This window comes from Petaurus breviceps, unplaced genomic scaffold (genome assembly GCF_028583685.1).
Source record: "Petaurus breviceps papuanus isolate PSGF00001 unplaced genomic scaffold, PetGlider_PUasm1.0 91041, whole genome shotgun sequence".
NCBI lineage: Eukaryota > Metazoa > Chordata > Mammalia > Diprotodontia > Petauridae > Petaurus > Petaurus breviceps.
Genome location: NW_027187400.1, coordinates 22,311,554 through 22,326,086, shown reverse-complemented (window position 1 = coordinate 22,326,086; position 14,533 = coordinate 22,311,554). Strand labels below are relative to the sequence as shown.

Here is a 14,533-nt window from a genome sequence, read left to right as displayed (position 1 = left end):
CTGCAGGAACTGTGCCTAGTAGTGGGTTAGTGAACAGTGCTTTCTCTCCTTTGCCCTCATCTCCAGGCCCAGTTTGATCTGGCCTTTGTGGTCCGCTACAAGCCAGATGAGCAGCCCTCCCTGATGCCACACCATGATGCATCTACCTTCACCATCAACATTGCCCTCAATAGGGTGGGCGTGGATTATGAGGTGAGAGCTTCCTGCAGTCATAGCTCCTGTAGGAGGGTAGCAGTGTTAGAGGGCCATCAGAGTATAGCTTTGGACACAGGATGCATGGGCAAGAGATACTTGGAGACCTATGCCATATAATGGCAGAAAACTCCAAAGCAGACTGGGTACAGAAGGGCTGGGAGTGATGGCCCTGAGTGGGATTAACCAGGGAGGAAAAAGCAATGTGTCAGAGTGGATGAAGAGGGGCCAACCAGGGAGCAGCAAGTTCTGTCCATGATCCATACTAACTGTGTGACCCTGGCAAATCACTTAGGACAGCTAGGTGGCACAGTGGATAGCGTCTACATCCTTCCAAAGACACTGTGTGACCTTGGGCAAGTCCTACCTCCCAGGGTGGTTGTGAGGAGCAAATAAATTAATGTATATGAAGCTCTTTGCCCACCTTAAAGGGCTATCTAAATTCCTTATTATTATTGTCATTTAATTACTACTACTACTTAATCTTTCAGTGCCCTTGGCAATTCTCTTAAGACTAAATTACCTGTGAGTTGCCCCTCTGCCCCCACTGGGAGTTCCCTACAGCAGTGGAATTGCAGGTCAGGAGCCCCCTTCTCCCCCACAAAAAGCCCACCAAACCATCAGGGCTTTCTAGAAGGAGGAAGGTAAAGGCAGGGTTTGGAGGGAGAGGGCTGGAAAGTTGGGAAACATGTGGGTGGTGAGCTGATGGGTCAGCAGCTGGTAGAGGAGCCTTGGAGCCCAGAATAAAGGCTCTGAGTCCCCTATCCTTCTGAGTATGCATTGAGTGGGCCTTTGCTATAACAAGTCACACTGGTTAGATATAACCAAAGGCTATGGAATTTCAGAGGAGGGAGGGATCACTGAGGCCTATGATGGATGGTTAGAATTTATTGGGGTGGGGGGATCAGGGACTTGAGATAGACCTTGAAGGAGGGTTAGGATTGATCCCCATCTTGTGTATTCTAGGGAGGAGGCTGCCGATTCATCCGCTACAATTGTTCCATTAGAGCCCCCCGAAAAGGATGGACCCTCATGCATCCAGGCCGACTCACCCATTACCACGAAGGGCTCCCAACCACCAAAGGAACTCGATACATTGCTGTCTCTTTTGTCGACCCTTAAGAGCTCAGACTTTGTCACTGCGGACCTTTCCCCTTTTCTGACCAGGCCAGGGGTCATCCATGACTGACCCTTGGCTAACTTCGGCTGAGCCTCAGGGCTCTTCTTGTCCTTCTTTGAGACTAAAAGCCCAGAATGGGAATTGGAACGGATTGCCTCCCATGGGGTGCTTACATCATTTTCCACAATGCTGTGGCCTGTTGGCTATGGGAGATACCCTTTGCCTTATGGACTGCCCTTCCCGGCATTGTCTTCCTGAGATACTTTCCTCTTGCTCCTTAGGAACCGAGGATCCCCCAGACACTGCTGGGGACACTGTGGAGCTGAGTAGACTCCAAGAGCTAGACCCCAGTGCTGAGCTAAGGCCAAAAAGGGAGCTCCCAGATCGAGACTGAACTTTGGAGTGTCCTCTGGCACAGGATCCCCACTCCTGGGCACCATTGTCCTCTTCACATGCCCCTCCCTGCTCAATCAGCCCACTCCTCAGATTTCCTGCTTCCCATCATAGACCAAATCTGATGTGTAGCATCAAACCCATCTTTAGTCCTCTTGCCCAAGGATGGGCCCAGGTGTTCACCCCCACAACAGCCCTTGCCAGGATCAAGCAGACAGGCAAGGAATCTATTTATGTTTCAGATCAGTGCCTGGATTGACTGGTCATCCTCTGAAGAATGGGGGATCAGGGCTGGTATTCACAAACACACTCACACACAGACACACACACACACACACACACACAGGTGCATTTTCATTCATTCACTGGCTGGCTCTTTGGCCAACACAGACAGTTCGAAACAAGAGTTTTTAACATTAAAACTTAACAAAACCAATAATGAGACCTTCTGAGAGTGTGTATATGTATGGGTGTGTGGGGGGCGTTACTTTTAAAGGGCCTTAGCTAGGCAATTAAAAAAGCAGTGGTTGCTATGCTGGGGAGTTAGGGATATTCAGAGGAAGTCTTTAATCCCACAAGGTTGACCTCAGGGAATGCAGCCATCCCCAAAACAATCCTTGGCGCTGATGTTAGAAACAGGATGTTATTACACTGACTGAATAATTAAATTCAGCTAGTACTAAGGCACCATCTGCTAGTTTCCTCATCTGTAAAGTAGAGGAGGGGGTGGCCTAGGGGGTCCAAAGGTCCCTCCCAACTTTTGTTCTATGATGCTGTAAATCATGTCAGAGCTCTGGGCCTCTGTTTCCTCATCTGCAAAATAGAATAGTATTTATGTAGTGTCTACTTTGTGCCAGGCTCTATATTAAGCACTTTATAAATAATCTTTTATTTGATCCTCACAACAACTACTGGAGATAGGTGCTATTATTATCCCCTGAGGAAAATGAGGCAAGCAGAGGTCAATTGACTTTCACAAGGTGTCACATCTATTAAGTGGCCAAGTCTGGATTCGAATTGGGTCTTCCTGACTCCAGACCCTGAACTCCAGCTTTGGCCCTTATGATACTATGTCACGTATCTTCCCTGTAACTCAGTATCCTTACTTGTAAAATGAGGGAATTGGGCCAGATGGTCTCTAAGGCCCTTTCTGGTTCTAGAACTATGATATGCTCTGTGCTGTGTGACTAGGTGCCTAGCACTGTGCTGGATGCTGTAGAGAGAATCCAAGATCTCAGGGGTCACAGAGTTCAGCCTGTCCCTGGCCATGAATGCTTTCTCCACATCCATGACAAGCAGTCCTTCCAGGTGTCCACTGAGGACCTTCTGAGCCAGTCTACGTCACTTCCGGAGAGCTCGGATTATTAGGACATTTTTCCCAACATCAAACCAAAAATCTGTCTCTCTCACTTCTACTTATTGTTCCTGCCTCTGGCAGCCGGGGCCAAGCAGAACAAAGCTAATCCTGTTTCCTGAAGATGGCCTTCCACATACTCTAAATCACTGCTCATAGTTTATATATAGAAATATAAGCCACTCTCCCCACCAAGTCCCTCCCCATCATGTTAGGGGAGGGGAGAGAGGGATGGCTGGAATTGGTTTCCTTCCTGCTCCCAGGCTTCTCAGAGCCTGAGCCCTAGCTCCTTCTTCCAGGTCTTACCTTCTGCTAGTAAGCAACAGGTGAGCAGGAAATTCTTGAGGAGCTATGTCTGTCAATAGTTCCATCAGTGTTTATCTGGGAAATGACTTAACCTCTTTGGCATTTAATAATTTCATCTGTAAAACAGGGATAATAATCTCGGATATGCCTGAAGGCTAGAACCTGAGTCAGATGGGGTTTTGAGTCCCTTTTGAAATGAGGGTTTGACAGTGGACCAGCTGGCTATTTAGGGTGGTCACCTGAGACCATGGGGTTGTCCTCAGCTCTGCAGTCTGCTGTTTTATTCTACCCAAAGGTGAATCGGGTTCAGGGGCGCTGATTCATAATGAACAAACTCACAAGGTCCTAATTTCTAACTGAGAGGGCTGGGTTATGAATTTGTGGTGGAAGTTATGTCTAGTAAAATGACAGTAGAAGGCAGGAGACCAGATCAGAGGTCAGAAAGCTGTTCAGTAAGTAGTAAGTGTAAGATTATGGAACAAAGGGCATGAGAGATTTCCATCAAGCTGCAGTAGCCAACTCATCGTCTTCATTTTAAAAAGGTTTGTTGACACTCCCTAAATTGTACATCCCTGTTACTTTCCAGTGACTCACCCTTCTGACCTAGAAACTTCCCTCATAACAAGGGAGTCAAAACAAAATCAACATATTGGCTGTGTCTGAAGATGTATGCTCCATTCCACAGCTGCAGGCCACCACCTCTTTCAAAAAGAACTGATATTCTCTTCTGCAGAATCACAGGCTTAGAACTTGAAGGGAGACTCTTTTTACAGATGAGGAAACTGAGGCTCAGAAAGGCAGACCTTCTTTTCCCAGGTCACACAGCTAGTAAGTAGCAGAACCAGGTTCCCCATCCTGGTCTTCTGGCTTTAAACCCAAGGTGCTTTCTACCACGTGAAAGCTGTAGTCTGCCCAGATAATAAAAATTAAGTAACATTTCTAGAGCAGGGTCCTAGTGAGCTCTGCAGAGAGCTTTGTGTCCATGATCTCATTTGATCATGATACCCAAACATTAAGTGTATAGATAATATGTAGAATACAGTAGACATACTATGTTACATAGTATATAAAATATATGCTATAGGGGGTCTAGGTGATGCCATAGAGAGCCACACCTGGAGTCAGGAAGACTCATCTTCTGAATTCAAATCTGGCCTCAGACTGAGGGCTGTGTGACCCTGGGCAAGTCACTTTGGCTTGTTTAATTCAATTTCCTCATCTATAAAATGAGCTGGAGATAGATATGGCAAACCACTCCAGCATCTTTGCCAAGAAAACCCCAAATATGACTGAACAACAGTTGGAGAATTCAAGTTCAAATCCTGACTGTACCTGACTCTGTGCCTGACCACTGGCCTGAGTGGTTTTGACCACTGGACCTTATATGCATCAGCTGTGAAATGGGGATAATAATATTTGTTGGTACTTGCTACAAATGTTATATATATATACATATATATATAGTTTATATCATGTGTATATGTAATATTAAATATTTTGTTTATATCATGCATATGTATATATAATATCTACTTTGTTTATATCATGTGTATATATATAATATATATGATATTTTTATACAGAAGGATTATGGGAAGATCTGGATGGGATCTAGAACTGGCAAGTAGCCTTGGGTGGTCCAGAGGTAACAGAAAAAGGGGTCTGGATGGATTAAGGAGTGTCAAGTAAGCTAATTAAGTAGTCAAGGTGGCCTGGGGTGGCCCAGATCCTTGGGCAGAGGCACCAGTGATCTGCGCTAATGTATGGGAAAATTCTGGGGCTTTTCCTTTTTGGGGTCCAGATCCTTCCTTTTAGTGGTTCAGCTCCCATCCCCATCACAACTGTGCATATTTTCATATGTGTTGCACGCTTAATAAATGCGTAATGATTTGCAGTAAGCCTCCCCTTTGCAGGGTGGGTGCGCAGGGGCAATGGGGCCTGGAGGCCCGTCCTGCTCAGGCTGGGCAGGGTTTCCTTTCAGGCCTGCCTCGCCCTTGACGATCCCTGAGGAGTCCGGCGGCTCCGCCCCTCCAGGAGGGACTCCCTACTCCCGTTCAGAACTACGACTCCCAAGGTGCACAGTGGGCCACGCCTAGTGATGGCATCGATCAGTGCCCCGCGGAGCCGCAAGGCCTGGACAAGAGGCTGCGCCCCCCACCCGCTGGGGGTCACTCTGGACCCTCTCGGAGCTCGTGAAGATCTTCCGGTCACGTCGGGAGGCCGACTCCAGAGCGGGAAGTCGGGGCGTGTGTGGTGGGGGCGGGGAGCGGACGGCGCGCCTCTCTCCTCCACGGCCTGACGCGGCCTGATGATGTCACGGCGCATCATGGCGGCGGCGGCAGCTCAGAGAAGGTGAAGGTGAGTGGGCTCGGGCAGCGGCAGCGCTGCTGGGAGAAGGCTGCGGGGGCCAGCCGGCGCTGACTGGCGGGCGGAGAGCCGGGGTTGAGCCTGCAGGCCCCGGCTGGCATCCGCCAGCCCCAGCCCCAGGCTCTTCCCCCAGCCAGGCCCGCGTTCTCGGCCCGCGCCCCCTCCTCCCCAGTGCTGGACCCTCCCCACCCTCCGGCGCCTCCGATCCCTTCCGCCCCTATGCCGGGTCCCCTTCTCCCTAATTCCAGGTCCTCCTCCCCCATGGGAGGTTCCCTCTTCCCCTCCATACCGGGCTCCCCCTCCCCCATGGCAAGCCCCTTCCCCTCCATGCCAGGTCCCCTTGCCCACGCCAGCTTCTCCCCTCCATAGCAGTGCTCTTCCTCTGTGCCAAGCCCCCTCCCCTATGTCAGTCCCCCCCCCCCCTCCCGGCCCCCCCCCCCCCCCCCATGCCAGAGCACCACCCCCGCCCCGGGGGGACCCCTCCGAAGCAGTGCCCGTCCTCTGGGCCGAGCCCCCCCCCCTATGTCAGCCCCCCCCCCCATGCCAGGCCCCCCCTCTCCACCCATGCCAGAGCCCCTCCTCCTTGCTAGGTCTCCTCCTGAGTTCTTCCTCGGGCACACGGCGTGCCCGTGTGCCCAGCCCCGCGCCCAGGTGTGTTGTGATGCCCCAGGCTCTTCTGGCAGGCCCTGCCCTTGCTCTCCACCCGGCCTTGCTGGCACGCCGCGGGCGCCCAGGGGTGGTTTTTGTTGGGCGTCCTGACCCACTTGGAGGCCATCGGAGGAGCCTCCCGGTGATGGCTCCCTTTCCTTCCCGCAGTCCTGGGGACCGGCGGGGTCAGCCAGCGCCGCAGCCGTGAGAGTGAGACATGCCCGCGTCCTCCGCTTCCTTTCCAGGCCAGCAGAGTACATGATGTCAGCCTTGTGAAAACACCCCCCCTCTGGAAAAGTAAGTCCTGGCTTTTCTGGCACCGCGGTGCCGAACCCGGCTGCAGGGGCCCCCCTGGGCTGGAAGTAAGCAGGGACAGCTCCAGAGATGCAGCGAGGGCCCCTCGAATTGAGTCGGGCCCGTGTGACTTCACACCCGAATCCTTGTCTTTGTGAGAGAAAGCCGAGTTGGGTCAGACCTTTTGTCCCATGGCCCAAGTCTGGTTCTGGTATTTGGGGCGTCCACCCGAATGTTATTTCACTCCAACCAGATGGAACTGATTTAGTATGTTGTGAAATAAAGAAAGTAAGCTTCTGAATCTAATAAGTACATAGATTCTTTGGCAAATGTCTCTTTCCTGGGCTCTCCTTCTCTCCCGTGCTGGGATTCTTCATCTTCATGTTGTTCATTTCCTGACTTTGGCTGGAAAAACTCTCCTTCATCTCCATTCTTTTCATTTTTTTTCCGTTTTAATTTCTCAGCTTCTCCTTCTCTGTATCAATTACATTGGTGGACGGTCCTGTGGATCCTTTTTTTCCCTTTTCCTGCTAGAAGTTGTTCTGCATAAAATTGGGTAAGAAAATGGTGTGAATTCAGGCGTTGCATTTCATACCCAAAGTCACATGAGAGATTTTTGCTTCATTCTCCCTCCTGCATTCCCCAGATACCTGACTGACCTCCATGAAACTCAGGTGTGAGCTAGCCTGATGATTATCTGGGAGAAGATCTTGCTTATGGCTAATGGCAATTGAAATGTAGAATTGGGTTTGTTTGTGGGCTCTACCAGGCAAGACTTTAACTGTTCTGATAAAGCCCTCTTTAAGTGAAGGTTTCAGACTTCTGCATAACTTTATCATCATGAGCAATGTGACAGCCCTCGGTCTATAGTTATTTGTGGGAGTAGTGATTCCCAGCATTATGAACATGACCCATCTGTGACTTAGATATTCCCTAGAGAGTGGCCAGATGCACCTAGACATTAAATGATTTGCCCAGGGCCACACAGTTAAGTTCCAGTGGCAGAATTTGAATTTAGGTCTTTCTGACTCCAAACCCAATATGTTATCTGTTAAACCCAGGCTTTCTCTACCTCCTTAAGTTCTATGACTGTTATCTGCTCTGTGCCCAAGGGAAGGGCCCTACTTGCCTAAAGCCTTCCTAGAGGTGGGAAGCTCTCAGACCTTCCAGAAGACTTGAAGGGGTAGTGAGTGTGGGAGGAAACCTGGTGAGGAGTTTCAGAGCTAGGGAAAGGAAGCTTTGTGTGTTTTTGTTTATTCTGCCACATGCATGGCTTCCTTTTGTAGATTAAATTCATGCTTGAGATCCTGAGTCCCAGATGTTAGGTAATGCATTAAGGTTAGGCTGAGTTCTTTGTTAACTTCCGAAAATAGGTTGTATCTGTCAAGGATGATAAGCTTACTGGACTCTTAACTCTGACTACAATTTCCTTTTTTATTATTGTTCCTATCCCCTCCACCCCCTCTCCCTTATATTGTTAAGCCCCATGAGGGCAGAAACTGTCTTTTTTTTAATTTATATCTCCAGTACTTAATATAGTGACTGGAATACAGTAGTTGCTTGGTGTTTTTTGACTACAAATACCAGGGAGCAAGCAGCTGAACGAAATGGAACCTGGTAGATTTCAAGGGAATTCTGGAGTTGAGGAAGTCAACATTTCTCCTGATTGAGGAGAATTTGTGGCAGATCAGGGGCTTGATTGGGTTGGCTAGGATAGCCAAGGGATCCCAGGTGTTTTCAAGACCAACTGAGGGCAGCAACTAGGAGCACCTTGAGGACATTTCCTGCTGAGGAGCTGAAAGTTTTTCCTCACTCCCTTTATGTCTAAGGATTTACATTTTCATTGAACTGCTTTCATTTCATTTCCTTGGGTAACTCATCTGCCTTTTACTATTCACTTGCCATGTACTAACTAACGCTTCTGGTTTCAAGCCCTATGTCTCACAAATAATCACCAACACTAAAAAGCACCTCATTATAAATGCTGCCTAGTTTTCAGGTAACCCATTTCCAGAAGTAGTTTGTCCTCTGGGCAAATAAATATTTAGTTCCTAATAGGGAGAGTTGTCTTATTACAATACTCTCTGACTTCAGGGATTTGTCTCAAGGCCAAGTATTGGGTTGATGGAGATGGAGAGGGAAATAGGTTTTAATACTCTGGAATTTGGGTGGTAAAAAAACTTGGGAAGGGAACCAGAACCCTTTAGCATTCTTTATGTGTGCCTGTTTTCTTCCTCAGTTGTGTGGCTTTTTGCCCTGTTTGCCTGATTTACCTACAGTGTGGATGTAGTCTGCCCAGCCCTTGTACAACTGTGAATACCGCTGCTATGGGCTAAGGACTTCTTTCTGGAGACTGATCACACGGCAGGCCTTTGGCCTCTGAAGTGAAAGAGTATGGCCTGCCATTTGTTTCCAGTTTTCTCTTTTCAGCATGTAGCTGGTTTTCTCCTTGGTTATTCTCCCCTGGGTGACTTCCAAGGAAAAGAAAGTAGCTCCATAGCCCTAGGAGACCCCTAGGAAAGAAATGATAGTGGTGAGTGAGGTGGGAATCAATCAATCCTATCCGCTCCAGGACTCCAGTTTGCTGCCTTCCTCCTCGCCTCTGCTCAGGCTTTTCCTTATCTCTTCACATGGACTCTTTCTTTCCATCTGTTCCTTCGAATTGATTTTGGCAGCCTTTTGTCATCTGCTCTTCCTAGATGTTCTTTCCTCTTCTGAGAAGGTTTCTTACAGATGCACGTGAGCAGCTCAGATGCTGTTGATAGTATAACCACCCCCTTGGGCTTGGGCGTGTCCTCATGCTGTGTTTCCCTATCCACTGCAAGATTGAGAACAGGAATGTGGAAGTGGAGCAGCCGGCAGACATTGGATTGACAGAGATTGGGAGCTCTTGGCAAGAAAGAGGGCATTTATCTGCTGGTTATCAGAGGTAAAGGGTATGCAGTCTGAAAGTGTCTGCAGTGGTGATCACAGGCCCTATCCCCCTCACTGCCTGTTCTGAGTTCTGATTGGGCCTTGGGGGTCCTTACCATGGTATCCGGTCTAGCTTTTCTTTTTTCATCAGACGTCTTAGGTAGTCAGGAATGTAACTTCTGGGGCCACAGAATCATAACAGTGCCTTTATGAAGAGATTCAGTTCAATAGGCATTTATTGCCCTATGCCACAGATAAAATATTGCTTAGATGACAGGGGAACGGGCAAACTGGAGAGTTCCCACTTTCAACAGTTTAGTTATGCTGGAAGAGTATGGCTTGTACAGTAAATACAAGGCAGCTTGAAGGTAGATAAAGTGCTAAAAACAGATTTGGAAAGGATGACACCTGAATGAGCCTTGGGAGTACCAGGAATTCTTAAGATGAAGAGATGAAGAGACAGTGAGTTGTTCCAGTCACTGGGGAGGAGCAATGAAATTGTGAATTCAGACAGTGTCTGTTAGGAGTCTGGCAAATGGCGACTGGAGTGGGATTATGTTGGGGTACAGTGCTCGTTTAGCATACTGACCAGAAGTGACTAGCACTTCCTAAACTCTGGGCGGGCCGTAGAATCTTAGAGCTGGATAAGGCCTCAAAGGTCGCCTGGCCCCTCCCATACCTGCCTTAGGCATCCCTGCATAACATGCCCAGCTAGGGGTCCTCCAGCAATGGGCAAATCCTCCTCCTGAGGCAGCTCTGCCCCTTTTGGATGGCTCCAGTTGTTAAGAAGCTTGCTTTCTGTCCAGCTGAAGGCCACCCCTTATTGCTTCTGCCCATTGACCTTGGTTCTGTCCTCTGGGGCCAAGAAAACAAGTCTTCTGCTTCTGCTGTTTCCTCGTGATGACCCCTCTCAGTGTTGGAAGATCGTAGTTTAGTCTCCCGTAAGTCTTCTTTTTAGGCTAAGCACTCTTGGTTCTTTTAGTTAACCTTCACCCAGCATGCTTTTGAGTCTTGTCATCATTGCTATTGTTGATTTCCAGGTGGTCAGTGTCGGGTGTTCAGAACCGGCATTTCCCAAAGTATTTCAGATAAGGTCTGACCAGGGTTCAGAATGCAGTGTGATTGACTTCTCTGTCATTCTCCATATGAGATTTCTTTTAAGGCAGTCTGGAATCTAACTAGTTTTTCAGTTGCCACATCACTTTTTTGATATTTTAACAAGGCAGACATCTCTCCATTTTGTACTTGTGTGGTGGTTTCTTTGGAACCCAAACACAAGACTTTACACATAGGCCCCTTAAGTTCCATCTTACTGGATCTAGCCCATTGTTCCTCTCTGTTGATCTGTTTTTGGTCCTTACTGCTGATGTGCAGCATATTAGCTAGCTTTCTGTCATGTGCTGGAGGCTGTCCTGTCTGTTGCAAGCACAAACATTGAACAGAACAGCCTCTGAGATGTGTCAGGTGTCCCTGGGAGACTGAATAGGCCTGGCCAGGCTGGGTACATGGCAGAGCTGCCAGGAGGGGTGCAGCCCTCTGTCCAGAGGCTGCGTGTCTTCTTTCCTAAAGGCCTTCATTGACACCAAATTACCTCTCTGCAGATCAGAGAAGGCAGCTCTTCTCTTTCTCCTCTGACAGAGCCTCCTGAAGCCTAGGGAGGTTGTGATTTGCTCAGAATGTGCCCCACAAGCTTCTGACAGCTAAGGGTCTTGACCCTAGTTTCTGACCCTACACAGTCATTTCAGTTCTCCAGGGGGAGGTCCGATCATCTCCCTGGTCCTTGCTCAGGGCTCAGCTATGATCCTCTGGTCTTACCTTCCCCGTGTTCTTTTCCCAGTGTTCTCTGGCATTGGAATAATGGCTAAAATCAAGCAATTGGAGGCTAATTTTGTTCTCTGCTTTATGTAAAATGATCCGAGAGGGCTCTGACCTCTGGAAATGGTTGTGTAGGCCTTCTTCCCCCGATCCAGAAAAAACCCACCCAAAGCTATTTGATGTAGAGCACTGTGTGGCGCAGTGGAAAGAGGACTGAGCTTGGGAGCCCCGGGATGCGCGTGAGTCCTGTCGCCACTCAGGGCCCTCGTACGCTTCACTTCACATCTTGGGCCCCGGGTTCCCCTCCTGTAGGACGGGGGTTAGGCTAGATGGCCTTGGAGGCCCCTTCCAGGACCTTGGGGCTGGGCTGCATGGCGCGTGGGCCTCATAGGCTGTGCTTTCTCTGCAGCGCGATGTCCCTGATCTTCTCTTACTCCAACCCCATCGTTTCAATCAAGAAGGACAAAAGACACATGGCCGAGGTGAATGCGTCCCCGCTCAAGCACTTTGTCACTGCCAAGAAGAAGATCAATGGCATTTTTGAGCAGCTGGGGGCATATATTCAGGAGAGCGCTACGTTTCTAGAGGGTAAGTTGAGTCTCTGAGCATTTTACATAGCCCCACAGGATGTTTGGTGCCATTGTTAGTCGTGGGCCCCCTCTGGTGGATGCATCCCCACACTTGTCAGAGTTAAGGAGGGGGCCTCGTGAGGGGAGGCTGCTGCTTCTGTCACTGACTCCCTTCCGCCTGGCTTGATATAAGCCTGTTGGTGTTTTGTTTTTTTTGTTTGTTTTTTTTATTCTGTAGGAAATACCACCAGGGCACCTAGAGGATCATAGGATTAAAAACTGGGGTGGGGGTGGGGTGAATACCCAGCCCAGTCCCTTCATTTGACAAAGTTGTTGACAAAGAGGATGACAAAGTTAAAGGCCAGAGAGACTCGCCCAGGGCCGCACAGCTAGTAAGCGGATGACCCGGAAGGTCAAACCCAGGTCATCTGACTCCAGATCCAGCATTAACCTTGACCAATGAATGAGCTTCATTTTACAGGCTAATTTCTAATTTGGGAATAATTTCTGCTCCTAGACTGTCAGGGAGAGGAGGTGGTTTCCTCAGGGCCTGCGGACTGTGGATTCAAACTTGGACAGTTACCTCTTTGTGCCTCTAGTCTCCCTGCTCTGGCTGCAGCCCATGTTAATCAGGATCATCACCTTGAGCTGGAAAAGCCCTGGAGGTTCCAGCATTGAGCCCCTCTTATACAGGAGGACCCCGAGGTGCAGAGAGGTGGTCTGACCTAATCAGGGTGGCACAGGTGGTCACTAACAGAGCTCAGCTTTGAAGCCAGGCCCGGATTCAGGGCTCCGCCACCTCCCAGCACATATTCCATAGAGAGGATTTTAAGCATGCCTGTTTCTCTAAAGGGATCGCGTCTCATTAGCCTGGTCTCACTTTGTGAAGTCTTGCAGGTCAGTGACTAGATCTGATCTGTTGTCAGCCGCCTTTCCTGGGAAATGAGAGGGTTGGACTAGACAGGCAGGCAGCAGGCATTTCTCAAGTATGTCCAGTGTGCCAGGCACTGTGCTAGGCACAGTCAAGCATAAAGACATTGCTCAGGGAGCTTACATCTGAACAAGGCAAGACAACATGCAGAAGGGAACTAGAAAACAGAGTCCACAGGGGCGGGGTATGGAGACAAAATGAGGAGCAGACAGGGCTGGCGAGCCCAGGAGGAGCTCCCCAGTGGGAGAAGGGGCTGGGGCTGCTCTGGGAAAGGCAGCTGAGGCATGGTGGCAAGACTCAGAGGATCTCCCAGGGCCTTTCAAGCCTTGCCATTCTGTGATTCCATTGGATGCTGGAGTAGAGCAAGGGCTAAATTTAGAACCAGAGGAGTCCAGGCCCACTCCTGTTTACAACCTCTGTGACCTTTCATCTCTCTGGCCTTCACTTCCTCATCTCTAAAGAGAGGAAGGCGGGGCCAGACAGTGACCTCTCAGCAGGTGCTCTGGGCCATCGCCCATACATTGGCAGGGGATCCCAGTGCCACCATGGGGCGCTTCAGTCCGACTCACAAACCATTAGTGAGGGCTCCACAGGGGAGCCATCTTACATAGTGGAAGCCTTTCTCTCATTATTCTGATGTCTTGTGAATTCTAGGTGGTAGCCTCTAGGCTCTCTACCTCTTCACTCTCACTACATGACTGGTCTGCCCCACATCTTCTGGTCAGCCTGAAGTTTTGTCTCATTGGTGTAAGAAACTTCCAGGGGGGGAAGTCCTTCCACTGGTGCAGAGAGGCCACTCCTTTGTACCTTATACTCTTAAGAGGTGCTCAGGCTGCTGATTGAGAGGCTAAAAGTCTTTCCCGTGGTTACCCAGCCAGCATGAGTCCTGAGCAGGGCCTGAGTCTGTGAGTCAGAAAAACCTTGGGTTGAAATCTTGCCTCTGATCCTTTTTAGACATGTTACCTTGAGAAAGGCACATCTCTCTGAGCTTCAGTTTCCTCATTTGTAAAATGTGTACAATGCTGTCAGTAGCACCTGCTTCGCAGGGTTACTAAGAAACTCAAATGCAATAATGTTTGGAAAGGATTCCTAAACTTCAGAGTGTTCCATGACTCCGGAAGAATGTCTCTTGTAAAAGCTGCTTTGCAAATGTAAGTTGCTGGCCATATTGGATCACCTTAAGTTTCGATTCTTAAATCCTTCTTTTCCATGATTCATAGTCATGTAGCATCCCAAGGGGAATATTGGTCTTTAAAGGGTGGGGTCTAGTGGCAGAGGAGAGTTTGGCATTATTGAAAACACCATGGAATTTGCCAAGAATTGTCCAGCCTGTTGTTCAGCTCTCTCCTTCCGGGCCCAGCTTACTGTCCTGGACGGCTGTAGGTTTGAAGAAGGCTTTTGGCTCGCGTCTCCAGGGGTGGGCCTCCCAGGTGTCTGTCTGATTGGGCAGCACTAGCTATTCTAGGTGGGAGGGACCGGCACGCAGACTTCTGGATTCATAGCAGGGTGGGGGACATATGATGGTGTCGGACATTGCTTTTGTAAGTTTGTTTTTTGATACGGCACCTGGTGTCCAGCCAGGAGGACTCCCGTTCATCCAGACATTCCAGAGGCCCCAGTCACTGCTGTCA

The 14,533-nt window shown here is 49.3% G+C and overlaps 2 protein-coding genes across 3 annotated transcripts in view; both read left to right on the top strand.

Annotated features, from left to right (window-relative positions):
* PLOD1 (procollagen-lysine,2-oxoglutarate 5-dioxygenase 1) overlaps positions 1 to 2,144 on the top strand; it is a 47,990-nt gene extending 45,846 nt beyond the window's left edge. The window contains exons 18-19 of the mRNA XM_069079113.1: positions 67 to 192; positions 1,159 to 2,144. Of these exons, the coding sequence (XP_068935214.1) occupies positions 67 to 192; positions 1,159 to 1,314 (282 nt within the window). The 3' untranslated portion in view covers positions 1,315 to 2,144. The remainder of the gene's footprint in view (positions 1 to 66; positions 193 to 1,158) is intronic.
* Positions 2,145 to 5,465: 3,321 nt separating this feature from the next.
* MFN2 (mitofusin 2) overlaps positions 5,466 to 14,533 on the top strand; it is a 31,028-nt gene continuing 21,960 nt past the window's right edge. The window contains exons 1-4 of one of the 2 annotated variants that reach the window (XM_069079075.1): positions 5,466 to 5,723; positions 6,549 to 6,677; positions 7,139 to 7,230; positions 11,812 to 11,990. In XM_069079075.1, the coding sequence (XP_068935176.1) occupies positions 11,816 to 11,990 (175 nt within the window). In that variant the 5' untranslated portion in view covers positions 5,466 to 5,723; positions 6,549 to 6,677; positions 7,139 to 7,230; positions 11,812 to 11,815. The remainder of the gene's footprint in view (positions 5,724 to 6,548; positions 6,678 to 7,138; positions 7,231 to 11,811; positions 11,991 to 14,533) is intronic. The other variant, XM_069079074.1, reaches the window with a different exon arrangement.